This window comes from Prunus mume, linkage group LG6, assembly GCF_029339155.1.
Source record: "Prunus mume cultivar Tortuosa linkage group LG6, ASM2933915v1, whole genome shotgun sequence".
In the NCBI taxonomy this organism is placed as follows: Eukaryota; Viridiplantae; Streptophyta; class Magnoliopsida; order Rosales; family Rosaceae; genus Prunus; species Prunus mume.
Genome location: NC_142703.1, coordinates 23433931 through 23459262, shown reverse-complemented (window position 1 = coordinate 23459262; position 25332 = coordinate 23433931). Strand labels below are relative to the sequence as shown.

At 39.1% G+C, this 25332-nt stretch overlaps 1 protein-coding gene, 2 non-coding genes and 3 pseudogenes across 3 annotated transcripts; 2 read left to right on the top strand and 4 right to left on the bottom strand.

Moving 5' to 3' along the window:
• Positions 1-497: 497 nt before the first annotated feature.
• Positions 498-3108, top strand: LOC103339139 (uncharacterized; annotated as a pseudogene).
• Positions 1084-1190, bottom strand: LOC148916511 (small nucleolar RNA R71). Its single transcript, XR_016128417.1, has one exon. It is a non-coding gene; the product is annotated as a small nucleolar RNA R71 (small nucleolar RNA).
• A 6934-nt stretch (positions 3109-10042) lies between the features above and the next one.
• Positions 10043-15584, bottom strand: LOC148916510 (uncharacterized; annotated as a pseudogene).
• Positions 15585-19326: 3742 nt separating this feature from the next.
• On the bottom strand, positions 19327-19767 carry LOC148916509 (uncharacterized). Its single transcript, XM_089055150.1, has 2 exons — positions 19572-19767; positions 19327-19526 (listed from the first exon to the last, which is right to left on the bottom strand). Exons 1-2 carry the CDS (start codon positions 19765-19767, stop codon positions 19327-19329), a joined length of 396 nt encoding a protein of 131 aa, XP_088911276.1.
• Positions 19768-22038: 2271 nt separating this feature from the next.
• LOC148916508 (uncharacterized) lies at positions 22039-23567 on the bottom strand (annotated as a pseudogene).
• Positions 23568-24097: 530 nt separating this feature from the next.
• Positions 24098-24205, top strand: LOC148916507 (small nucleolar RNA R71). Its single transcript, XR_016128361.1, has one exon. It is a non-coding gene; the product is annotated as a small nucleolar RNA R71 (small nucleolar RNA).
• Positions 24206-25332: the final 1127 nt, after the last annotated feature.

Below are 25332 nucleotides of genomic sequence, written 5' to 3'. Positions count from 1 at the left end.
TGGCCTAATCATACTTTAGCTAGAATCAATCTTTGAATCCGAATTAGACTTGTCACTTGACTCCTTATAACCCATAATTGAATTGTTATGGTGAATCGAATGCCCTAGTCTCCCAATCTGTTTTCCAGCCCACAAAAATACTCTTTGTTACATTCGCTCACTTTGCTTTTGTTTGAAATTTCGTTTTGCCTCATTTGTTCAACAATTACAATCACTCTTGCTTTAAATTTTATTTTAGACTTAACCTCCTACTTTCTTGAATTTGGTAATCTAAGTACATAACTAATTTTAACTTCTCAGTCCTCGTGGTACGAGCTCGTACTTGTCTTGCTGTATTACAAATTGGCCCGTACAATTGCTAGTTAACATTTTAACAACAAATTTTGGTGCCATTGCCGGGGACTGAATGAAAGTTCTTCCCTGGTTATGTGTCCAAGGTTACCCTATTCTTTAAGTAGTACTAATTAACTCAAGTTATTTTCTGTTTCAGGTAGTTTATGTCTAGAAATCCCTTACTTGAACAAGTGAGGTCTTCATTCCAACGTTCGAGATCTTTGAACATAGGACCATCTTTGCAACCAAACCGGGTGATCTCTGAAATTCAGAATTGTCTAGAAAGAGAGTTGGCAACTGCGAAAGAGGAAGCCATTACCACACTTGAAGGTCTTGCTATCCACACTGACCTCCTAGGTTCTTCACCTTCAAATTCGGAATCAAGTTCAGACCAAGAAGAAGAAGAAGAGGTGGCTGCCAATGAGTTCATGGGAGACCTTGATATCCCAACAATTCCAGCATCCCCTTCAAGCATCTTGCTGCCCACCGCAGCTTGAAACTATGAGCTTAAATCTTCTCATCTTAATATGTTGCCTTCCATTTGTGGTTTACCTAATGAAGATCCATTAACCCATATAAAGGATATTTTTAATGCTGTGAGCTCTTTTCCCTTGACAGGTGTGATGGAAGATCAACTTCGAATGAGAGTGTTTCCTCACACTTTGAAAGATAAGGCGAAATATTGGTTGATTTCATTGAAGACTGGTTCACTCATGACTTGGGGAGCCATTCCTACGCAAAAAAACTGACATGCTTAGGGACAAGATCTTACTATTTGCACAACAAGATGATGAGTCATTTTGTGAAGCATGGGAGAGATTCAATTGGCTGCTCAATCAATGTCCTCATCATGGGATTCCATTGAAGCTTCAGATGCATATGTTTTATAAAGGACTAACCCCCTCTAGCCATAATATTGTCACTAATTCTGCAGGTGGTTCTTATAAGACTAAGACTCCCGAAGAAACATATGAACTCTTTGAGGAGATAGCAATGGAGACCCAACACACCGATACATGAGGTAAACGTATTGCTGGTGGTTCTAATGATTCTTCCAGTGTGCAGATTTCCAAATTGGAACAAAAGCTAGATGCCCTCCTTGCATTGAACTCAAGAAACCCTTCGAAGGAAGTGTGTAGCATCTGGGAAACTCATGATCATCCTACCATTTCTTGTCCCCTTGGGGCTGCATATCCAGAATTTGTGCAAGAGCAAGCTAAGTTGGTGAATTCCTACAACCGAGGTCCAATAAATCATCCATATTCTCAAAGTTATAATCCAGTTTGGAGGAATCATCCAAACTTTTCATGGAGGAATACACAGAATCAAGTGAATCCCCCTTCACTCCAAAGGCCACAACAATCATCATCGTTGGAGGATATAGTGAAGCAAATAGCAATCAACCAATCCAATTTCCAGCAAACTACACAAGCTGCCATCTCCAAGTTGGAAGTCCAATTTGGCCAGATAGCTACTGAAATAGCTCAAAGAGAACTCGGGAAATGGCCAAGCCAAACCGTGATCAATCCAAAACCAAGAAGCCAAGGCCATTCATGTGCTCAGATCAGGTAATATTGTTGATAACAAAGTTGGTTCTGATCTATCAAATGATGTTGTGGTTGTAGAGGATGAAGATGAAGAGGAAACCACAGCTGTGGAAGCAGAACAACCCAAAACGTCCCAATCTGCTCCTAAGGCCAAATCTGATTCTCAGGAACCCAATCCATTTTCAATTGCATAAAAGAGATGACAAAATTTGTGCCATCACATCTTCATCAAGATAGATACATCCCACCGCCTCCATATATTCCACCGATTCCATTTCAGGCCGTTTGAAGAAAGCAAATCAAGATAAGGCTTTTAAAGAGATTTATGATATTTTGAGTGAAGTTAATATCAATTTGCCCTTGCTTGATGTTGTTAAACAGATTCCTGCATATGGAAAGTTCATCAAGCACTTGATGACTCACAAGCTCAATTTTGCTCCAAGTGAAGAAGTAAAGCTCAACAATAATGTGAGTGCTGTGTTGCAAAGGAAGCTTTCACCAAAACTAGAAGATCCTGCAGCTTTGACATTCCCATTAACATCGGAGATAAGATGGTTGGAAGAGCCATGTTGGACTTGGGAGCAAGCATCAATGTAATGCCATATTCAGTTTATCAGGAGCTTGGCTTAGAAGGGATAAAGAAAACCTCAATTCGTCTTGAAGTAGCTGATCATTCTATCAAATATCCAAAAGGTATTGTAGAAGATATTTTAGTTCAAGTTAATACACTCATTCTTCCGGCTGATTTTGTAGTGATGGATATGGAGGATAACCCATATGGAGACCGTGTTGATCCCATTCTCCTCGGGCGACCATTCATGGCCACTGCAGACATAGTTATCAAAGTGAAAGATGGCACCCTCTCGTTTTGGGTGAAACTGTTGAATTTAAAGTGTTTGATGTTCTCTCTCAACCTTCTATCACTCTTGATACTTGTTTTTCAATTGATGTTGTGGATCATGAGGTTTCTTCTAAAATTGTGCATAAAAAGTCTAATGATGCTCTAGTAGCAGTCCTAACACAAGAAGAGGAAGATCACTATGAATCAGAGTTCCAAGAAGTGATGGTTGCCTTAGAAGTGTTTCAGCCATACCCACCATCCTTTAGGCCACCACTTGAGCCTCTTGGACCATCCTCCACAAAACTGGAGCCATCCATTGTTACCCCACCAAAGCTAGAACTTAAACCTCTACCCAATCTTCTTCCATTGTTACCTCACCTCATATGAAGAGGACAGCTTAATTGAAGTTCTGAAAGAGCATAAAACAGCCCTTGGATGGACCATAGCAGACATGAAAGGAATTAATCCAAGCATGTGCATGCACCGAATTTTAATGGAAGAAGACAGCAAACCATCTCGTGGTGCACAAAGGAGGCTAAATCCCAATATGAAAGAGGTGGTTAGGGCTGAAGTTTTAAAGCTACTTGATGTGGGGATCATCTACCCAATTTCAGATTCTAAGTGGGTGAGTCCTGTGCAAGTTGTTCCAAAGAAGTCCAGAATCACCGTTGTAAAGAATGAGAAGAATGAGCTAGTTCCAACACAAACTATCACCAGTTAGAGAGTTTGCATTGATTACAGGAAGTTGAACACATCCACAAGAAAATATCATTTTCCCTTGCCTTTTATTGATCAAATGCTTGACCGTTTATCTGGCCATGCTTACTACTATTTTCTTGATGGATTTTCAGGTTATAACCAAATTCCCATTGCTTCGGAAGACCAGGAGAAAATCACGTTCACGTGCCCATTTGGTACGTTTTCTTATAGAAGGATGCCATTTGGTTTGTGCAATGCTCCAGAACTTTCCGAAGATGCATGATGGCAATCTTTTCTGATGTGGTGGAACGATTCATGGAGGTATTTATGGATGATTTTTCAGTTTTTGGATCATCTTTTGATGATTGTCTTCACCACTTGTCTCTAGTGCTTAAAAGATATCAAGAAACAGATCTGATTTTGAATTGGGAGAAGTGTCACTTCATGGTAAGACAAGGAATTTTGCTAGGCCATGTTGTTTCAAGCAAGGGAATTGAAGAACAAGCTTCCCCATGTGATTCATTATGCGAGCCGGACCTTGAATGATGCCCAACTCAATTACTCCACAACAGAGAAGGAGTTGCTTGCTGTGGTTTTGCTTTAGAAAAATTTCGTTCTTATCTTGTTGGTTCTAAAGTAATTGTTTATTCTGACCATGCTGCTCTTAAATACTTGCTCACTAAGAAGGATGCCAAATCACGCTTGATCGATGGATTCTCTTCTTGCAAGAGTTCGATTTGGAGATTCGAGACAAGAAGAGATGTGAAAATTTGGTGGCTGACCTTGAGCAGAATTGTGGTTGAAGAGCAAGGAGAAGCTGTACTACCCTTGAATGAGACTTTCCCGGATGAACAACTATATGTTGCCCAAGTCAAAGAGCCATGGTATGCTGATTTTGTTAATTATCTTGCTTGTGGTGTTCTTAGAAATGATCTAACTTATCAGGCCAAAAAGAAGTTCTTTTCCATGGTGAAACATTATGTCTGGGATGAACCTTTCTTATTCAAGCATTGCCCACATCAACTCATTAGAAGATGTGTTCCATAAGAAGAACAAGAAAGCATCCTTAGGCATAGACACGAATTGGCTTGTGGATGTCACTTTGGAGCTAAGAAAACAGCATTTCAAATTTTGCAATCAGGTTTCTTTTGGCCTACTCTATTCAAAGACACATTTAATTTTTGTGTTAAGTGTGACAGGTGTCAAAGGATGGAAACATAAGCCGCAGGAACGAAATGCCATTGAAGAACATACTCTTTGTGGAACTCTTGATGTATGGGGTATTGATTTCATGGGACCATTCCCATCTTCCTTTGGATATACCTACATACTTGTTGTTGTTGATTATTTGTCTAAATGGGTGGAAGCCATAGCCACCAAAACCAATGATCATAAGGTGGTGCTGAAGTTCTGAGGACAATATTTTAAGGTTTGGTACTCAAGTCATTCGTGATGAGGCAGCCATACTGCAACAAGATATTTGAAGCACTCATGAAGAAGTACAACATCACCCACCGAGTCTCTACACCATATCATCCTCAAACTTCTGGTCAAGTAGAAATAAGCAACAGAGAAATGAAGCACATCCTAAAGAATGTGGTGAATAGTACAAGGAAAGATTGGGCTGCCAAGCTCAATGATGTATTATTGGCTTATAGGACTGCATATAAGACTCCCATCGGAATGAGCCATATCGTCTTGTGTTTGGGAAAGCTGTCACTTGCCAATGGAGCTTGAACACAATGCTTTTTGGGCCATCAAGAAGTTGAATTTTGATTTGGACAAGGCCGGCCATGTTAGAAAGTTTCACTCAATGAATTGGAAGAAATTAGACATGAGTCCTATGAGAATGCAAGGCATTACATAGAATAAACCAAGAGTTACCGTGACAGGAACATTCAACGGAAAGAGTTCACCAAAGGTATGTCAGTTCTTTTGTTTAACTCACGCTTATGCGTCTCTTTCCAGGAAAATTGAAGTCTGGGTGGCTTGGCCCATTCACCGTGGTCAATGTTTCTCCCTATGGAGCTGTGGAGATTCAAAACCCTAAAGATGGCTCGACTTTCAAAGTTAATGGACAACGTTTAAAGCCATTCTATGAGGAGTGTCAGTTGGAATTCAAACTGGTCATGTGGTGGATCATCTTCCATTCATACAATCAAGTTAGCTAATCGCATAATGTCTTGCCAAGACATTAACTAAGGCGCTTTTTGGGAGGCAACCCATGTGTTCAAGAATAAGGTGCTTGGTAGCGGTCGACCTAATCGCATCAAGAGGGAGTTTCTCTAATCCTTGGTCTTAAACTTTCCCCTTATTATTTACATGTTCTCACTCATCTTTCTTATGCTTTAACATTGATGACAATGTTCAATTCATGTCTGTGGGTGAGGTTTTCAATTTTTGTTCATTTGTTTTTACAATTTTCGTTCGCTTGTCACTATTTTATTTATTTTTATTTTTATTTTTTATTTTATTCTTATTTTTTTAGAATTTCATACAATCAATGCTATGGAGCTGCCATTGAGATTTTCATATCAGAAATTTTACACTTCACAAAGCTTTTGCTCTTAGAATTCTGGTGGCTAAAGTACCATGCTCAGATTCTTGAAGGAGAATAGTGGAGACTACCCTAGTGAGCCATTTGGAGCCTAATTGCATTCTTGAGAGGGTTTAAAGTGTTTCTATTCCTCATCTCTACTTATTTTCTTCAATTCACTCTAAATGATCTCATTGTTCCATTTTGATTGAATACTAAGGATGATTCTCTTCGCAGATATCAGGTGCGTGCTCTCATTCATGAATGAACTCATTGAAGTGATGCTAGGCTATGTGTGTATAACCATTCTCTGTGCTTTCTTTTACCCTACCCATTTGTGTGTTCCATCAGCTCTCTTGCAGCCAAACACCTCAAGCCTTTTTCTTCTATCACCCTCATAATTCCCATAACCTTGTATCTCAATCTGAGATATTTAACCTATTATAGCCATACTCTATAGCTTATAAATATACCAAGGTGTGCCAAGATAAAGTTTGAAGCAAGGAAGTTGCTGCCACATGCCTAAATGTGAATTGGTGTGAATCTGTGCAATGAAGTTAAAGAAGAAGTAGATCAAGTCAGCAAATAAGAAAGATAAAGAGGAAGTGTTTTGATTTGATCTAAATATGAAATATAAGGTCTATACCATGATGCTATGAAATTGCAGCCATACCATTCTAAATCAATGATACCTTGCAGATCAATGAAGAATGCAACCTTGGTATGTTCTTAAGTTAATCGTGTTCCTTCCAACTCCTCATAATTCCCCTAACCTTAGCCTTTCATTACAACCTTGTGAAAGACCTAGCTGATCTTTGAGGATGTATTCATGAGTGCTGGTATGTATGTGGCGTGAGAAATAACTAACGCACAAATTAAACCCTATAATTTATGCAATCATAGTACGAGTAAGTAGGGATCGTTCTATTCCGGGGATTAGGAGGGATGCTAATCAACACAAATTAGACTTATTAAATTGGAAACTAAGTTAAGGGAACAATGATTGGGGGGAAATTGGATGATTTAGAATAAAGTAAAACTGACAGCAGCAAACAACTAAGTTGTGAATGAAATATGGATTAAGGGATAGCTAGAGGATTCTTCTCCACACATGGAACATATGCACACAAATCGATCTCCAGTTACTCTTTCTATAAAGTATGAACGACAAAGCCCCAAATTAATTGTGAATGCACTAATTAACTCTCAGATTTTCCTAAGTTCATTGAATTGGACTCAGCGACGCAATCAAATTATCCTTATCAAGTTCCCTATATGAACAGCATGATAGAGATACATATCAAAGATCATTAAGTTCTATGAAAATCATAAGCCTTGACAAGACAATTGTAACTATGAAAAGCATGATACTCCTGCCAAGAATTTACTTAACGCAATCATGACTAGTGACTTTCACTACTTATGAATATAAGTTCATAACGATTAGGTGAAATTCCCTTATATTCTAGCATCAAATCCCTGCATACAAACTAAGTATGCATCCTTAATAAACATGCAAGAATAAGTTCTCAATAAAACAGAAAAGTAAATCACATTCATACTTTATGAAACCATAACTGGAAGTAATCAATTCATGTAAAACATATGTCCATGGCTTCGAATTCACCTCTAACTAAGAAGAAATTCAGTTACACATGTTCATAATAATTGAAAAGCAATCTAGAATAAACATTTGAACTAATCAAGGGAAGAACTCTGAAAAACCCAATGGATGCAGCAGGTTCCGGCACCAAGTTCTTCTTCTCCCTTTCTCCTTTCTTGCTACGGCACCAAAAGAACTCCCTTCTCCTGCGGCAACCCCTCCTTTATATATGTGGTAGATCTAGGGTAAAAGGGCCCAGCAGAAACCCACGAAATTAGGGTTTTATTTGGCAGATTTCTTTAGGCATTATAGGGCCCAATAGAAACCCACGAAATTAGGGTTTTTAGGTTTCCTAATATGAAATTAATCCCCCCCTTTTCCAGCTGGAATTTAGGTCGAATAGGATTAGGATAAGGTAAAATAAAATAAAATCAGTTAGGGTTTTTACTTCCCAGAAGCTGATTCTTGAATTAATTTCCCCATCTTTTTAGCACATTCCTAGCCTATTCGAACTTCAAAAACGTCCATCCATCTTGGCCCATGCATATGCTATCCATTCCAAGTCCAAAACTGCTCTAAAATGCTCCAAAATGCCCTTTCTTGCCAATCTTGCCATTTGGACCTACAATAGTACGAAAATAAGCTAAATCACTCTAATAAATGGGAATTAACTAAGTAAATGCAAAGAAATAAGATAGCAAAGTCGCATAAATATGCTCCTATCAAATTCCCCCACACTTAGCTTCTGCTAGTCCCTAGCAGAACAAAGAAAACAAAACAAAACCTAAACCTTCCAACAATTGCCTCAGGGATTTCCAATGAAACATGACATGTTAAAAATCACTACTCACACAGATTTGAGCTATCCTTACCCTCGAGCTCATACTTAATCACAGTAAACACTCACTAGCTCACATTTAATCAATTAAAACAACATTTGAAAGTGGTAACATGCCTTAGAGAATTCACTCAATTCCTCACCCGATATACTCTCTATTTTCACACAGATTTTCTGACTACACTCCCTATACTAAGTATATGTGAGAAGATTGATGTAAATGTGTAGACTAGCACTCACATATGTTATAACAAAGAAAGCACTTTCTGGAATTATTAATACGAACGTGTATATGATCTCATGAATAGAATGCTACTACTTAGAAGCGAGAACCAGGGATTCCATAAGCTCATACCAATTTCAAACTCCACATATTGAAACACATAACAATCAAGATAGAAGTCTAAGGGTTGTATTGGGGCTAAGGTATTGGCTAACAAAGAAAGGTTGAGGATAAATAAATGGGAGATTTATACAACTTTAGGGTCAGATTCACATATCCCTTCTTCTTCTTTTTTCTCTCTTTTTTTGTTTTTTTTTTTTTTTTTTTTTTTTTGAACAACACTAATCCAAAGGAACAAATCCTTCCCCCACACTTGTTTTTTTTTTTTTTTTCTGCAAATCGTAAATCAAAAGGAATTCCCAACAAGTCATGCTTGACTATTCTTTAAGAACAAGGGTATGGATATTCTTATACTAGGCTTGGTAGGGATAATTGCAAGCTAACAAAGAAAATAAGCTAAATAAGGCTTCAAAAGGGTTAAACCTACAATGCATATGCAAGGGATAAGGCTTTTTGGCTCTAATGGTAACTAAACAACTTCATCTTGTTATTTGTTACGCAATCAATTTGATGCTTTGAATGGAACGGGCATGAGTTCTAGTATTTGGAACTAAAGAGATGAAAAAGCATTCTAAGTAGCAACCAAGCAAAGAAATAATGAGATCATGCAACGACTTTAGAAAACAAGAATATCAAGATTAATAACTCTCCAAACAAAGAACAGGCTCAAGTCTCTCAGGGTTGTAGCGTTAGTTTGAGTTCCTTCCTTCCAGCATGTTACAAAAACAGATGATCTTTTTTTTTTTTTTTTTTGGTGTGTGATTACATGTGAATTCGTAATTGACAACTATAACTAAGTATTAACCAAAGAGCATATCGGACTTCCACCCATGTTTGTAACTTTCTTTAAAAGTCATGCAATTAAAAACCAAATCCTCATCATTGTGTTGGAAGGTACCTAAGACACAAACAAACAACAAAAACGACTCTTGACTCTTTTGGTTTTTTTTTTAAAAATTTTAAATAAAGCACGAAAACACTTTTTAAAACAGTGAATAACAACATTAGTAGTGATAGGTGGTGAATTTTGAAAATAAATCACGAAAAGCACTCTGTTTACCCCCCCACACTTAAACTAAACATTGTCCTCAATGTTTCAAAAGAAAACTTTAAACAAGAAAGCAATGAGAGACAACTAGCAAACAAGACAATCATAGCAAAGTAAAAATAATAAAGAGAAGAGTAAAAGAGAGCAAATCTGGTTGTAGAGCCCGGAGATTCCGTTGTCTTTCTATTTGAACACATGGGTTGCCTCCCAAGAAGCACTTGCTTTAACGTCTTCCAGCCGGACGGTACCTCCCTTTAAGCTTCACTAGGGCCAATGGCATGGAGGGGTACATCCTCCACTACATGCTCCTCAAAAGACTCATAGTATGGCTTCAAACGGTGTCCATTCACTTTGAATTCATGTCCTGTCTTAAAACTTTGAATTTGGACTGCACCATAGGGAAAAACATTAGTAACAACAAAAGGACCAATCCATTTAGAACGCAACTTACCCGGAAACAAACGAAGGCGAGAGTTGAAAAGTAACACTTTCTGCCCCACAGAAAACGTTTTACTACGAATCATCTTGTCATGGGCAGCCTTTGTTTTCTCCTTGTAAATATGAGCGTTCTCATAAGCTTCAGTCCGAATTTCCTCAAGCTCATTCAATTGCAATTTCCTATGAAGTCCAGCGGCATCAATGTTCATGTTGAAAGTCTTGACTGCCCAATGTGCACGATGCTCCAACTCAACTGGAAGATGGCATGGTTTCCCATAAATGAGCCGAAAGGAGACATTCCAATTGGTGTTTTGTAGGCAGTACGATATGCCCACAATGCATCATTCAAACGCAAGCTCCAATCCTTTCGAGTTGGTCCAACTGTCTTTTCCAAGATCTGCTTGATTTCCGGTTGGAAACTTCGGCTTGACATCCACTTGTTTGGGGATGATAAGGTGTTGAAACCTTATGCGTGACATTATACTTCTTAAGTAGTGCCTCTATGGTCCGATTACAAAAGTGAGAGCCCCCATCAACTTATAAGTACTCGTGGCATTCCAAATCTTGCAAATATGTTAGTTTTAATAAAATCTGCAACCACTTTGGAATCATTGGTACGGGTGGCTTTTGCTTCCACCCATTTTGAAACATAATCCACAGCAAGTAGGATATAATTAAAACCATGTGAAGAAGGAAAAGGGCCCATGAAATCAATACCCCAAACATCAAAAATCTCAACAGAAAAGATAGGGGTTTGTGGCATTTGATCTTTTGCACCTATATTGCCCGTTCTTTGACAACGATCACAAGTCATACAAAAAATTCTAGCATCCTTAAAGATAGTGGGCCAATAAAATCCACATTCTAAAACCTTAAGTGCTGTGCGTTGTGTACCAAAGTGACCCCACATGCATAAGTGTGAAGGTTAAGATTGAATTAAACTCGAGAATCATGCACACATCTACGAATAATTTGATCAGGGCAATATTTCCACAAATAAGGGTCATCCCACACATAAAACCGTGCAATTTTTTTAAGTTTATCGCGTTGGTGCCTAGTTATGGTGCTTGGAACTTGTTTAGACACAATATAATTCACAATATCAGCATACCATGGCTCACTTACCTCAATGGTCAGCAATTGTTCATCTAGGAATGCCTCTGGAATAGGTAGAAGGTCTTCTTCATGTACCAAACGGCTCAAGTGGTCAGCCACTACATTTTCACATCCTCTTTTGTCCCTAATTTCCACGTCAAACTCCTGAAGAAGAAGCATCCAGCGAATAAGCCTTGGTTTGGCTTCTTTCTTTGTGAGTAAGTACTTCAAAGCTGCATGGTCAGAGTAAATTATAACTTTAGTACAAAGTAAATAAGAACGAAACTTATCTAAAGCAAACACAACAGCAAGAAGTTCTTTTTGGTGGTGGAGTAATTCAATTGAGCATCATTCAAGGTTCGGGATGCGTAGTAGATGACGTGTGGCTTCTTGTCCTTCCGTTGTCCCAAAACAGCCCCTAAAGCATAATCTGATGCATCACACATAAGCTCGAACGGAAGGCTCCAATCTGGTGGAACAATGATAGGTGCTGAAGTTAACAATTCTTTGAGGTGATTGAACGCCTTCTCACATTCGTCATCGAACACAAACGGCACATCCTTTTGTAGAAGTCGGCACAAGGGTGTTGAAATCTTCGAGAAATCTTTGATAAAACGTCTATAGAATCCTGCATGTCCAAGGAAAGAACGAACCTCTCTCACCGAAGTGGGAGAGGGTAAGTGGCGTACAAGACCTATTTTTGATTTATCAACTTCAATTCCCTTTTCTGAAACTATATGTCCTAAAACTATGCCTTGTTTTACCATGAAGTGACATTTTTCCCAATTTAAAACAAGGTTGGTTTCAATGCAACGTTTTAATATCAATGTGAGATTAGTTAAACATCCATCAAAAGAGTTCACCAAAGACACTAAAATCATCCATGAAAACCTCAATAATCTTCTCAACGAAATCGGAAAAGATACTTACCATGCATCTTTGAAAGGTGGCTGGTGCATTACATAAACCAAATGGCATTCGTCGATAAGCAAAAGTACCAAGCGGACAAGTAAAAGTAGTCTTTTCTTGGTCATCTGGGGCTATAACAATCTGATTATATCCCGAATAGCCATCAAGAAAGCAATAAAAAGAATGACCGGCTAACCTTTCAAGCATTTGATCAATGAACGGCAAAGGGAAGTGATCTTTCCTTGTGGTGGCGTTGAGCTTCCTATAATCAATGCAAACTCTCCAACCTGTTTGGATACGAGTGGGGACAAGTTCATTCTCTTCATTTTTTACCACAGGTGACTCCTGATTTCTTTGGTACAACTTGAACCGGTGAAACCCAACGACTATCCGAAATTGGGTAAATGACCCCACAATCAAGAAGCTTAATGATCTCCTTTTTCACAACTTCCATCATTGGAGGGTTGAGTCGGCGTTGAGCCTCTCGAGTTGGTTTAGCCCCCTCCTCTAGAAGTATGCGATGCATGCATGTTGTAGGACTAAGTCCCTTGATGTCGGCTAAAGTCCATCCAATAGCTGTTTTGTACTCTTGCAACACCCGAACTAGTTTTTCCTCCTCCACTGCCGTGAGTGATGAAGAGATTATGACAGGCAAAGTCTCTTTATCTCCCAAGAAGACATACTTCAAATGATTCGGTAACGGTTTAAGCTCGAGAGTGGGTGCACTGAATCACCGAAGGTAACAACTTGTTAGTAGAAGCGGGAATTGGGATTGGGATTGGAGACTTACCAACATATTGTGGCAGTGACTCAAGGGCAGCCACCATCTCGCCAATTTCTTCATGATTAGGTTCGGCCCCATTTTTGATGAGTTCAATTCCCTGAACAATGGTGGTTTCAAGGACATCCCTATCCAGGGATTCGAGATATTCCTGCGCCAAAGAATCAAATGCATCAATAGAGAAACAAAGTGATCATCAATAGGGTACCTTATAGCTTCAGAAATATTGAAATCAATGATATTGCCATCAAATTCCATTGTCAACGTCCCCTTGAACACATCGATCTTGGTTCGGGCTGTTTTCATAAAAGGTCGTCCAAGTAAGATTGGCAATGGTGTAGAATGGGCCGAATCCTCCATCTCAAGCACATAAAAATCTGCTGGAAATATCAAGTGGTTAACCTGCACCAAAACATCTTCCAAAACTCCTTTCGGATATGCATTAGAACGATCGGCTAATTGAATTATAACGCCATCATTTTTAAGCTCTCCTAAGTTCATAGATGCATAAATAGAGTATGGCATGACATTAATGGAAGCACCTAAATCTAACATGGCATGTTCAAACTTGGTGTTACCAATAACACAAGGGATTGTGAAACTACCTGGATCTTTGCATTTAGGTGGCAGTTTTCGTTGCAAAATTATGCGGAAACATTCTCACTTACCCTTACCACTTCTTTGTTTGAAATCCTCCTCCTTGTTGTACAAAGCTCTTTCAAGAATTTAGCATATCTTGGAACTTGCTTTATTGCGTCAAGAAGTGGGATATTGACTTGTACCTTCCTGAAAGTCTCTAAGATGTCTTTTTCATTCTCTTCTTTCTTAGATTGCATAAACCTGCGAGGGAAAGGCACATTTGGTGGGATAGGGTTAGAATGAGTTGAATTTGGAACAACCTTACCTGAGTTTGGTTGTGTAGGAGCTTTGGGGGACTGCAGCAAGGGTTGTTCCTCCCTTGCCGTGGCTTTGTCCACCTCCTTCTCTTTGAGCAGCAGCTTTTCGTTCTCTTTTGGGCTTTGTTTGGACATTTTGGGATTGGTTCCAATCTCTTTACCACTCCTCAAGATGATAGCTTTAGCCGTTTCAAAACCTCCTTTTGGATTGACAATGGTTGAGCTAGGTAGTTTGCCTTCTTCTCTAAACTGTCCCATGAACTCCGCCATCTGCCCAATTTGCTTCTTCACTTCGCTCATCTCTTTGGCTTGATTTTGTAAACCCTGAGTCAAAGAAGTTAGTACTTTAAGCATTTGATCATTATCCAATGGCGAACCTGAATTTGATTGGGCGGTTTGTGGTTGAGGCTGTGGTGGTGCGAGCGGCCTTTGATAGAGCCACAGAGGTGGCTGTCTATATCCGCCTTGTTGTTGTTGAGGCTCCCTCCACTTCAAATTTGGATGATCTCTCCAGCCCGGATTGTAGGTGTTTGAAAACGGGTCATACCTAGGTTGATTTTGGCCTTGATAACCTACGGCATTGGCACTTTCCCATCCCCCATTCTCTATTAATTGAGGACATTGATCAGTGGGGTGTCCATGCATAGAGCACACGCTACAAGTGGCTGCTTTGCACTTTGGATCCTTCAACAACCTGCGAAATAAGAGTAGAGAGATTAGCCATTTGAGATTGAAGTTCCGAAATAGCACTTACCTCATTAACCGGACTTGGCCGTGTATGATCTCTCCCTCCAACTCCTTCGTATTGTTGTGCATTCAAAGCTCGGTTTGCTATTAAGATCTTCACAGCAACTGGTGTTTTGTCAACCAAAGCACCTCCCGCTGAAGCATCAAGCATTTGTCTCTCCAGTGGAAGTAGTCCTTCATAGAAATATTGAATTAAAAGCTCTTCCTTCATTTGATGTTGTGGGCAGGATGCAACTAACGTCTTAAAACGCTCATAGTACCCTGGAAAGGATTCTCCCGGGCCTTGTTGAATTCCACTAATTTTCTTCCTCAAAAGAATGACTCTTGAAGTTGGGAAGAATTTCTCTAAGAATGCTTTCTTCATACTTTCCCAAGAAGTGACGGTTCCAGGTGCTAGTTCATAGAGCCAATCTTTAGCCTTGTCCATAAGAGAGAATGGGAAGGCTTTCATCTTCAAAATATTCCCATCCACGTTAATGGGTGTCATACTTGAACATACTACTTCAAATTCCTTCAAATGCTTGTTTGGATCTTCCATGGACAGCCCATGGTATTTGGGAATGTGATGTAGCAAACTTGACTTCAATTCAAACTCATCGGTCTTACCTGCAGCTGCCCTAGGGTATTGAATGCAAAGAGGGACTGCAGTGTCCAATCCTGAGGCTGAAAGTTCCTTGATTGTTCGATTGTCTACAGCCATGTCTTGTTCCTCTTCCAAGTCCGTTTCAGCTTCAGATTCAGGTTCGGAACTAGAACTAGAGGGATTGAGTTCTGGCTGCTTCCTCTTCCTTCTCAAAGTTCGTTCGAAATCGTCGTCAAAGTCCAATATATGCGCACGAGCAGGGTGTGAACTTCGAGTCATAAACTAGTACCTAAAACAAAGAAAACAAAACAAAACAAAATCAGAAACACAAGAAAAACGAAAACAAAAGGAAGATTAGCAATTTTGCTAATCCCCGGCAACGGCGCCAAAATTTGGTGAGAGAAATAACTAACGCACAAATTAAACCCTATAATTTATGCAATCGTAGTACGAGTAAGTAGGGATCGTTCTATTCCGGGGATTAGGAGGGATGCTAATCAACACAAATTAGACTTATTAAATTGGAAACTAAGTTAAGGGAACAATGATTGGGGGGAAATTGGATGATTTAGAATAAAGTAAAACTGACAGCAGCAAACAACTAAGTTGTGAATGAAATATGGATTAAGGGATAGCTAGAGGATTCTTCTCCACACATGGAACATATGCACACAAATCGATCTCCAGTTACTCTTTCTATAAAGTATGAACGACAAAGCCCCAAATTAATTGTGAATGCACTAATTAACTCTCAGATTTTCCTAAGTTCATTGAATTGGACTCGTGACGCAATCAAATTATCCTTATCAAGTTCCCTATATGAACAACATGATAGAGATACATATCAAAGATCATTAAGTTCTATGAAAATCATAAGCCTTGACAAGACAATTGTAACTATGAAAAGCATGATACTCCTGCCAAGAATTTACTTAACGCAATCATGACTAGTGACTTTCACTACTTATGAATATAAGTTCATAACGATTAGGTGAAATTCCCTTATATTCTAGCATCAAATCCTGCATACAAATTAAGTATGCATCCTTAATAAACATGCAAAAATAAGTTCTCAATAAAACAGAAAAGTAAATCACATTCATACTTTATGAAACCATAGCTGGAAGTAATCAATTCATGTAAAACATATGTCCATGGCTTCGAATTCACCTCTAACTAAGAAGAAATTCAGTTACACATGTTCATAATAATTGAAAAGCAATCTAGAATAAACATTTGAACTAATCAAGGGAAGAACTCTGAAAAACCCAATGGATGCAGCAGGTTCCGGCACCAAGTTCTTCTTCTCCCTTTCTCCTTTCTTGCTACGGCACCAAAAGAACTCCCTTCTCCTGCGGCAACCCCTCCTTTATATATGTGGTAGATCTAGGGTAAAGGGCCCAGTGAAACCCACTAAATTAGGGTTTTATTTGGCAGATTTCTTTAGGCATTATAGGGCCCAATAGAAACCCACGAAATTAGGGTTTTTAGGTTTCCTAATATGAAATTAATCCCCCCCTTTTCCAGCTGGAATTTAGGTCGAATAGGATTAGGATAAGGTAAAATAAAATAAAATCAGTTAGGGTTTTTACTTCCCAGAAGCTGATTCTTGAATTAATTTCCCCATCTTTTTAGCACATTCCTAGCCTATTCGAACTTCAAAAACGTCCATCCATCTTGGCCCATGCATATGCTATCCATTCCAAGTCCAAAACTGCTCTAAAATGCTCCAAAATGCCCTTTCTTGCCAATCTTGCTATTTGGACCTACAATAGTACGAAAATAAGCTAAATCACTCTAATAAATGGGAATTAACTAAGTAAATGCAAAGAAATAAGATAGCAAAGTCGCATAAATATGCTCCTATCAGTATGTGTGTATCTCTATTCTTAGTATTTGATTCCCTTCATGAGATCTAACCAAATATTTTGCTTCTATTTCATATACTCATTTGTGCTTGTTTGAGTGAATAAAACCATAGGTTCTGAGTGATTGAGTGCTATATGTGAGAATTAGAGTTGAAGCATGTTCTTCCTTCAAGATTTGAGTATGTTTACTTTGAAGCCGTGAAGACGTTAAGGCCGAAAGACGAAAGACGTTAAGGCCGAATTCACCACATATTATTTGGGCCAATCCAAGTTGGACGAAAGACGTTAAGGCCGAAATGAGTTGCTAACTCAGTCTGCTCGTTTTTGCACCATTTTGCATCTTTTCTTATCCAAAGGCACCATTGCTACCTAAGGCCCAATGAACTGAATGATAGACAGAAAAGGGATTAAAACCATAAGTTTGACTCAATAACATAACCAAATCATAAGCTAGAAGGGTACAAAATGATATGCAATTGTGAAGTGATCAAATACCCCCAGACCTAGATTTTGCTAGTCCTCGAGCAAAACAAAAGAAAACAAAGTTAAAAAATAAAACAAGAAGTTAACTAAACCACTTCTGCAGGTAACTCGATTGCATTGAGCGTATGCAACAAGCCTTTAAACCTCTAGGCATCCCTAGTAGGAGGAGTTGTGTCTCCTAAGGGTTTAATGAAACGATACCCTAACAAACGCTTTCTTGACTCTACAAAACAAAAGGTTAGAAAACTAACTTTGAAAACAACTAATGAAAATGAAAGAAAACTTTAATTATACCTCCAACACCATAGACTTGCCAAGATAGATGATCAATAAGTGTGTAAAGTGGAAGCTATAGCTCAAAGGCACACGGCTTCAAAATAAACATACTCAAATCTTGATGGAAGAACATGCTTCAACTCTAATTCTCACATATAGCACTCAATCACTCAGAACCTATGATTTTATTCTCTCAAACAAACATAAGTGAGTATATGAAATAGAAGCACAATATTTGGTTAGATCTCATGAAGGGAATCAAATACTAAGAATAGAGATACACACATACATACCAGCACCCATGAATACATCCTCAAAGATCAGCTAGGTCTTTCACAAGGTTGTAATGAAAGGCTAAGGTTAGGGGAATTATGAGGAGTTGGAAGGAACACGATTAACTTAAGAACATAGCAAGGTTGCATTCTTCATTGATCTGCAAGGTATCATTGATTTAGAATGGTATGGCTGCAACTTCATAGCATCATGGTATAGACCTTATATTTAACATTTAGATCAAATCGAAACACTTTCTCTTTATCTTCCTTATTTGCTGACTTGATCTACTTCTTCTTTAACTTCATTGCACAGATTCACACCAATGTACATTTAGGCATGTGGCAGCAGCTTCCTTGCTTCAAACTTTATCTTGGCACACCTTGGTATATTTCTAAGCTATAGAGTATGGCTATAATAGGTTAAATATCTCAGATTGAGATACAAGGGTGATAGAAGAAAAAGGCTTGAAGTGTTTGGCTGCAAGAGAGCTGATGGAACACACGAATGGGTATGGTGAAAAGAAAGCACAGAGAATGGTTATACACACATAGCCTAGCATGAATGAGAGCATGCACCTGATATCTGCAAAGAGAATCGTCCTTAGTATTCAATCAAAATGGAACAATGAGATCATTTAGAGTGAATTGAAGAAAATAAGTAGAGATGAGGAATAGAAACACTTTAAACCCTCTCAAGAATGCAATTAGGCTCGAAATGGCTCACTAGGGTAGTCTCCACTATTCTCCTTCAAGAATCTGAGCATGGTACTTTAGCCACCAGAATTCTAAGAGCAAAAGCTTTGTGAAGTGTAAAATTTCTGATATGAAAATCTCAATGGCAGCTCCATAGCATTGATTGTATGAAATTCTAAAAAAATAAGAATAAAATAAAAATTTTAAATTAAAAAAAAAATTAGTGACAAGCAAACGAAAATTGTAAACACAAATGAACAAAAATTGAAAACCTCCCCCCCAGACCTGAATTGAACATTGTCCTCAATGTTAAAGCATAAGAAAGATGAGTGAGAACATGTAAATAATAAGGGGAAAGTTTAAGACCACGGATTAGAGAAACTCCCGCTTGATGCGATTAGGTCGATTGCTACCAAGCACCTTATTCTTCAACACATGGGTTGCCTCCCAAGAAGCGCCTTAGTTAATGTCTTGGCAAGACATTATGCGATTAGCTAACTTGATTGTACGAATGGAAGATGATCCACCACATGACCAGTTTGAATTCCAACTGACACTCCCTCATAGAATGGCTTTAAACATTGTCCATTTACTTTGAAAGTCGAGCCATCTTTAGGGTTTTGAATCTCCACAGCTCCATAGGGAGAAACATTGACCATGGTGAATGGGCCAAGCCACCTAGACTTCAATTTTCCTGGAAAGAGACGCAAACGTGAGTTAAACAAAAGAACTGACATACCTTTGGTGAACTCTTTCCGTTGAATGTTCCTGTCATGGTAACTCTTGGTTCGTTCTTTGTAAAGCCTTGCATTCTCGTTGGACTCATGTCTAATTTCTTCCAATTCATTGAGCTGAAACTTTGTAACATGGCCGGCCTTGTCCAGATCAAAATTCAACTTCTTGATGGCCCAAAAAGCATTGTGTTCAAGCTCCATTAGCAAGTGACAGCTTTCCCAAACACAAGACGATAAGGGCTCATTCGATGGGAGTCTTATATGCAGTCCTATAAGCCCATAATGCATCATTGAGCTTGGCAGCCCAATCTTTCCTTGTACTATTCACCACCTTCTCTAGGATGTGCTTAATTTCTCTGTTGCTTATTTCTACTTGACCAGAAGTTTGAGGATGATATGGTGTAGAGACTCGGTGGGTGATGTTGTACTTCTTCATGAGTGCTTCAAATGGCTTGTTGCAGAAGTGGCTGCCTCCATCACTAATGACAGCCCTTGGAGTACCAAACGTTGCGAAAATATTGTCCCTCGGGAACTTCAGCACCACCTTATGATCATTGGTTTTGGTGGCTATGGCTTCCACCCATTTAGACAAATAATCAACAGCAACAAGTATGTAGGTATATCCAAAGGAAGATGGGAATGGTCCCATGAAATCAATACCCCATACATCGAAGAGTTCCACAAAGAGTATGTTCTTCAATGGCATTTCGTTCCTGCGGCTTATGTTTCCCATCCTTTGACACCTGTCACACTTAACACAAAAATTAAATGCATCTTTGAATAGAGTAGGCCAAAAGAAACCTGATTGCAAAATTTGAAGTGCTGTTTTCTTAGCTCCAAAGTGACATCCACAAGCCAATTCATGGCTATGCCTAAGGATGCTTTCTTGTTCTTCTTCTGGAACACATCTTCTAATGAGTTGATGTGGACAATGCTTGAATAGGAAAGGTTCATCCCAGACATGATGTTTCACCATGGAAAAGAACTTCTTTTTGTCCTGATAAGTTAGATCATTTCTAAGAACACCACAAGCAAGATAATTAACAAAATCAGCATACCATGGCTCTTTGACTTGGGCAACATATAGTTGTTCATCTAGGAAAGTCTCGTTCAAGGGTAGTACAGCTTCTCCTTGCTCTTCAACCACAATTCTGCTCAAATGGTCGGCCACTAGATTTTCACATCCCTTCTTGTCTCGAATCTCCAAATCGAACTCTTGCAGCAAGAGAATCCATCTGATCAAGCGTGGTTTGGCGTCCGTCTTAGTGAGCAAGTATCTAAGAGCAGCATGGTCAGAATAAAAATTACTTTAGAATCAACAAGGTAAGAACGAAATTTTCTAAAGCGAAAACCACAGCAAGCAACTCCTCTATTGTGGAGTAATTGAGTTGGGCATCATTCAAGGTCCGGCTCGCATTATGAATCACATGGGGAAGCTTGTTCTTCTTTTGACCTAGAACTGCACCAATAGCAAAGTCAGAGGCATCACACATTATTTCAAATGGTAAAGACCAATCTGGAGCTATGATAATAGGGGCTGAAGTTAGCTCTTTCTTCAAGGTCGTAAAAGCTTCCATGCAAGTTTCGTCAAACTCAAAAACAGCATCCTTAGCAAGGAGATTACACAATGGTCTTGAAATGCTTGAAATTTTTTTGATGAACCTTCAATAGTATCCGGCGTGGCCCAGAAAGTTTCTAACTCTTTTAACAGAGGAATGGGGTGGTAGATTTGAAATGATATTTATCTTGGCTTTGTCCACTTCAATTCCCTTGCTTGAAACAACATGGCCTAGCACAATTCCTTGTCTTACCATGAAGTGACACTTCTCCCAATTCAAAATCAGATTTGTTTCCTGACATATTTTAAGCACTAGAGACAAGTGGTGAAGACAATCATCAAAAGATGAACCAAACACTGAAAAATCATCCATAAATACCTCCATGTATCGTTCCACCATATCAGAAAGGATTGCCATCATGCATCTTTGGAAAGTTGCTAGAGCATTGTACAAACCAAATGGCATCCTTCTATAAGCAAACGTACCAAATGGACATGTGAACGTGGTTTTCTCCTGGTCTTCCGGAGCAATGGGAATTCGATTATAACCTGAAAATCCATCAAGAAAAGCGGTAGTAAGCATGGCCGGATAAGCGGTCAAGCATTTGATCAATGAAAGGCAAGGGAAAATGATCTTTTCTCGTGGATGTGTTCAACTTCCTATAATCAATGCAAACTCTCCAACTGGTGATAGTTCGTGTTGGAACTAGCTCATTCTTCTCATTCTTTACAACGGTGATTCCGGACTTCTTTGGAACAACTTGCATAGGACTCACCCACTTAGAATCTGAAATTGGGTAGATGATCCCCACATCAAGTAGCTTTAAAACTTCAGCCCTAACCACCTCTTTCATGTTGGGATTTAGCCTTCTTTGTGCATCACGAGATGGTTTGCTGTCTTCTTCCATTAAAATTCAGTGCATGCACATGCTTGGACTAATTCCTTTGATATCTGCTATGGTCCATCTAAGGGCTGTTTTATGCTCTTTCAGAACTTCAATTAATCTGTCCTCTTCATGTGAGGTGAGACCTGCAGCAATTGTAACAGGGAGAGTTTCATTAGCACCCAAATAAGTATGTTTAAGATGATTGGGTAGAGGTTTAAGTTCTAGCTTTGGGGGGGTAACAATGGATGGCTCCAATTTTGTGGAGGACAGTCCAAGAGGCTCCAGAGGTGGCCTAAAGGATGGTGGGTATGGCTGAAACACTTCTAAGGCAGCCATCACTTCTTGGAACTCTGATTCATAGAGATCTTCCTCTTCTTGTGTTAGGACCGCTTCTAGAGCATCATTGGACTTTTTCTGCACAATTTTAGAAGAAACCTCATGATCCACAACATCAATTGAAAAACAAGTATCAAGAGTGATAGAAGGTTGAGAGAGAGCATCAAACACTTTAAATTCAACAGTTTCACCCAAAACAGTCATGGAGAAGGTGCCATCTTTCACTTTGATGATTGTGCCTGCAATGGCCATGAATGGTCGCCCGAGGAGAATGGGATCAACACGGTCTCCATATGGGTTATCCTCCATATCCATCACTACAAAATCAGCCGGAAGAATGAGTGTATTAACTTGAACTAAAATATCTTCTACAATACCTTTTGGATATTTGATAGAATGATCAGCTAGTTCAAGACGAATTGAGGTTTTCTTTATCCCTTCTAAGCCAAGCTCTGATAAACTGAATATGGCATTACATTGATGCTTGCTCCCAAGTCCAACATGGCTCTTCCAACCGTCTTATCTCCGATGTTAATGGGAATGTCAAAGATGCCAGGATCTTCTAGTTTTGGTGAAAGCTTCCTTTGCAACACAGCACTCACATTCTTGTTGAGCTTTACTTCTTCACATGGAGCAAAATTGAGCTTGTGAGCATCAAGTGTTTGATGAACTTTCCATATGCAGGAATCTGTTTAACAACATCAAGCAAGGACAAATTTATATTAACTTTACTCAAAATATCATAAATCTCTTTAAAAGCCTTATCTTGATTTGCTTTCTTCAAACGGCCTGGAAATGGAATCGGTGGAATATATGGAGGAGGTTGGATGTATCTATCTTGATGAAGATGTGATGGCACAAATTTTTCATCTCTTTTATGCAATTGAAATGGATTGGGTTCACGAGAATCAGATTTGGCCTTAGGAGCAGATTGGGACGTTTTGGGTTGTTCCCCTTCCATAGCTGTGGTTTCCTCTTCATCTTCATCCTCTACAACCACAACATCATTTGATAGATCAGAACCAACTTTGTTATCAACAATCTTACCTGATCTGAGCACATGAACGGCCTTGGCTTCTTGGTTTTGGATTGATCACGGTTTAACAGCCATTTCGGAGTTCTCTTTGAGCTATTTCGGTAGCTATCTGGCCTAATTGGACTTCCAACTTGGAGATGGCGGCTTGTGTAGTTTGCTGGAAATTGGATTGGTGGATTGCCATTTGCTTCACTATATCCTCCAACAATGATGATTGTTGTGGCCTTTGGAGTGAAGGGGGATTTGCTTGATTCTGTGTATTCCTCCATGAAAAGTTTGGATGATTCCTCCAACCTGGATTATAACTTTGAGAATATGGATCATTTATTGGACCTCGGTTGTAGGAATTCACCAACTTAGCTTGCTCTTGCACAAATTCTGGATATGCAGCCCCAAGGGGACAAGAAATGGTAGGATGATCATGAGTTTCACAGATGTTACACACTTCCTTTGAATCTTGAGTTCAATGCAAGGAGGACATCTAGCTTTTGTTCCAATTTGGAAATCTGCATACTGGAATAATCATTAGAACCACCAACAATACGTTTACCTCTTGTATCAGTGTGTTGGGTCTCCATCGCTATCTCCTCAAAGAGTTCATATGTTTCTTCGGGAGTCTTAGTCTTATAAGAACCACCTGCAAAATTAGTGACAATATTATGGCTAGAGGGGGTTAGTCCTTTATAAAACATACGCATCTGAAGCTTCAATGGAATCCCATGATGAGGACATTGATTGAGCAGCCCATTGAATCTCTCCCATGTTTCACAAAACGACTCATCATCTTCTTTGTGCAAATAGTAAGATCTTGTCCCTAAGCATGTCGGTTTTTTGCGTGGAGAAGTATTTCTCCAAGAACTTCTTTTGAATGGCTCCCCAAGTCGTGAGTGAACCAGTCTTCAATGCATTCAACCAATATTTCGCCTTATCTTTCAAAGTGTAAGGAAACACTCTCATTCGAAGTTAATCTTCCATCACACCTGTCAAGGGAAAAGAGCTCACAGCATTAAAAATATCCTTTATATGGGTTAATGGATCTTCATTAGGTAAACCATAAAAGGAAGGCAACATATTAAGATGAGAAGATTTAAGCTCATAGTTTCGAGCTGCGGTGGGCAGCAAGATGCTTGAAGGGGATGCTGGAATTGTTGGGATATCAAAGTCTCCCATGAACTCATTGGCAGCCATCTGTTCTTCTTCTTCTTGGTCTGAACTTGATTCGAATTTGAAGGTGAAGAACACAGGGAGGTCGTGTGGATAGCAAGACCTTCAAATGTGGCAATGGCTTGCTCTTTCGCAGTTGCCAACTCTCTTTCTAGATGATTCTGAATTTCAGAGATCACCCGGTTTGGTTGCAAAGATGGTCCTATGTTCAAAGATCTCGAACATTGGAATGAAGACCTCACTTGTTCAAGTAAGGGATTTCTAGACATAAACTACCTGAAACAGAAAATAACTTGAGTTAATTAGTACTACTAAAAGAATATTATAACCTTGGGCACATAACCAGGGAAGAACTTTCATTCAGTCTCAACATGCGCCAAAATTTGTTGTTAAAATGTTAACTAGCAATTATACGGGCCAATTTGTAATATAGCAAGACAAGTGCAGTCGTACCCACAGTGAGAAGTTAAAATTAGTTATGTACTTAGATTACCAAATTCAAGAAAGTAGGAGGTTAAGTCTAAAATAGAATTTAAAGCAAGAGTGATTGTAATTGTTGAACAAATGAGGCAAAATAAAATTTCAAACAAAAGCAAAGTGAGCGAACGTAACAAAGAGTGTTTTTGTGGGCTGGAAAACAGATTGGGAGACTAGGGCATTCGATTCACCATAACAATTCAATTACAGGTTATAAGGAGTCAAGTGACAAGTCTAATTCGGATTCAAAGATTGATTCTAGCTAAAGTATGATTAGGCCATGGTGTCTGGTCCTGACCTTGTGTCCC